Source organism: Nyctereutes procyonoides, unplaced genomic scaffold, assembly GCF_905146905.1.
Source record: "Nyctereutes procyonoides isolate TBG_1078 unplaced genomic scaffold, NYPRO_anot_genome, whole genome shotgun sequence".
Lineage (NCBI taxonomy): Eukaryota > Metazoa > Chordata > Mammalia > Carnivora > Canidae > Nyctereutes > Nyctereutes procyonoides.
Genome location: NW_026575128.1, coordinates 17343610 through 17346633, shown reverse-complemented (window position 1 = coordinate 17346633; position 3024 = coordinate 17343610). Strand labels below are relative to the sequence as shown.

Genomic DNA, 3024 nt, shown 5'->3' with positions numbered 1-3024 from the left:
GGAAGACTCAGAGCTGTTGAGTCAGGCCCTATTGTTCTATCTTTAAGTCCTGTGCTCTTTCTCCCAGTGAAGATAGTAGAAGATCTTGGGTCTTAGACTTGGATTAATTTTAAAGGCTCCCGAGGAGACCCCAGATAAAGTTGAGATTGTTACTATTCAGGAAGAATATAGCAGCTACACAAATATCTTTGGGTATCCTTGCTTGAAACCCTAAAGTGAGCCATTCAAAAATCTGGACTATCTTCTGGTACTACTCTAGCCCAGGAACATATTTGAGAATTGGGTGTCAGCACTTGATACTTTTTAAAAAAAAATTTTATTGCATTTGAATTTGCCAACATATAGCATATCACCCAGTGCTCCTCCTGTCAAGTGCCCCCTAGTACCCGTCACCCAGTCACCCCAACCCCCCGCCCACCTCCCTTTCCACTCCCCCTTGTTCATGTCCCAGAGTTAGGAGTCTCTCATGGTCTGTCGCCCTCACCGATATTTTCACTCATTTTCTCACCTTTCCCCTTTATTCCCTTTAACTATTTTGTATATTCCCCAAATGAATGAGACCATATGATGATTGTCCTTCTCCGATTGACCTACTTCACTCAGGATAATACCCTCCAGTTCCATCCACGTTGAAGCAAATGGTGGGTATTAGTCATTTCTAATGGCTGGGGAATATTCCACTGTATACATAGACCACATCTTCTCTATCCATCATCTGTCGATGGACACCGAGGCTCCTTCCACAGTTTGGCTATTGCCTTAAACATTGCTGCTATAAACATCGGGATGCACGTGTCCCGGCGTTTCACTGCATCTGTATCTTTGGGGTAAATCCCTAGCAGTGCAATTGCTGGGTCATAGGACAGTTCTTTTTTAACTCATTGAGGAACCTCCACACAATTTTCGAGAGTGGCTGCACCAGTTCACATTCCCACCAATAGTGCAAAAGACTTTTTCTAAACATGAAGCACATGGAAATACATATACCTGGAAATTAGGAGATGAACATAGTAAGGATTTCGGTGTCCTAGGATGACTCCTTCCCAGGCTTCTCCCTTCTTCCATTCAGCATGTTCTCCAGTCATGAAGATGGATGATGATAATGATATATTCACTTATAGTGTGACATGTGCATAGTGCTTCACAGGTGATCCTTATACCACTTAAATGGTGTGTACTATTCTTACCCACATTTAACCCTTGAGAAAGGAATGATAGTTAAAGTGTAACAGAAAATCCAATGTGAGTGAATGATGTGGTAAGAAAATTAATGGTGAGAAAAACATCCATTAACTGTGTTCAAGAGATACAAAAAGCTTCCTCTACTATATTTAGCATCCCTTAAGTATTTCCATGAGACTGCTCCTGCCCACCGTGCTTACAGTGGCTTACGATATTTATTTATTCTTGCAGAGAACCAGAGCCATCCAACCAGTATCACCTGGGTCCGCATGGAAGTGGCTAACAATGTCACTGAGTTTATATTCCTAGGCCTCTCCCAGGATCCTGGAATGCAGCTGATGTTCTTTGCCTTGTTCCTCTTCTTCTACATCGTGATCATGGTGGGAAACCTGCTCATTCTACTTACGGTCTTCTCTGATCCCCGGCTCCACACACCCATGTATTTCTTCCTCAGTAACCTGTCCTTTGTGGACATTGCCTATTCCTCAGCCACAGCACCCAAGATGATTGCAGACTTTGTTTCTGAGAAAAAGACCATTTCCTACTGGGGCTGTGTAACTCAGATGTTTACCTTCCACTTTTTTGGTTGTGCTGAGATTTTTGTCTTGACTGTTATGGCTTTTGACCGTTATGCTGCCATCTGCCAGCCTCTCCGTTATACGACCATCATGAGTGCCAATGCTTGTATTGTGCTGGCATCACTGTCCTGGCTGGGAGCGCTGGGTCATTCCTTTGTTCAGACCCTCCTGACCTTTCAGCTGCCTTTCTGCCATAATCAGGTCATTGACCACTACTTCTGTGATGTCCACCCAGTCCTAAAGCTTGCCTGTGCTGATACAACCCTGGTAAATATGTTGGTGATTGCCAACAGTGGTCTCATCTCTTTAGGGTGCTTCCTCATTCTTCTGGCCTCCTACACTGTCATTCTCTTTAGTCTTCGCAAGAGGTCTTCAGAGAGCCGGCGCAAGGCTCTTTCTACCTGCGGGTCTCATTTCACTGTAGTAACGTTCTTCTTTGTCCCTTGTATCTTTATTTACCTCCGTCCATCCACTACTTTCCCCCTGGATAAGGCTGTGTCTGTGTTCTATACTACCATCACCCCAATGCTGAACCCGCTCATCTACACTCTGAGGAATGAGGATGTAAAGAATGCCATGAAACGGATATGGAATAACATGGTCTCCTTGAAGGAAAAGTAAAAGGGATAGGTCATCAGAATTGTAAAATCTGAGAATTAGCTAATAAAATAATTTGAGTCTATTTTCTTTTTCTCTTATGAGGTGGACTAAACTTAGACCTTTCCATAATGTCAAGTCTATCTTGTCTCACTTTAGAAGAGTAAACATGTCAACTCATTAACTCTTTTAGATCCCTTCAATTCAAATTATGCTTTCTTAAGGTATAATGAATGATTTAGAATGGGGTTATGAGAGAAAGATATCTCTGAGAAATCTGTCTATTTCACTTAAAAATCAGTGATAGCTGGGTAGAAGGGAATAAATAGCTGGGCAGTGTACTTCAGAAAATGCTGACTGTTATTCCAAGGAAATTTTTATTTATTTACTTACTTTTTAAGATTTTTTAAAAAAGTTTTATTTCACTTATTTTGGAGAGAGGGAGCAAGTGAGTGTGTGTACATGAAAAATGGGCAGAGGGAGAGAATCTGCAAGTAGGATCCCTGCTGAGCATAGAACCTGATGTGCACTTGATTGCATGACCCTACAATCATACCCAAGCTGAAACCAGGAGTTTGACAATCACTAAGCCACCCAAGCACCCCAAGGTTTTTTTTTAAGCAGTCTCTACACCCTCTGTGGGGCTCAGTCTCACAACTCTGAGATT

General features: G+C 42.4%; 1 protein-coding gene across 1 annotated transcript; it reads left to right on the top strand.

Moving 5' to 3' along the window:
- The first annotated feature begins 1451 nt into the window (after positions 1-1451).
- Positions 1452-2390, top strand: LOC129520499 (olfactory receptor 4S2-like). The gene is given in 1 exon segment (XM_055341506.1): positions 1452-2390. A coding segment is annotated over 1 exon segment (939 nt).
- The last annotated feature ends 634 nt before the right edge of the window (positions 2391-3024 follow it).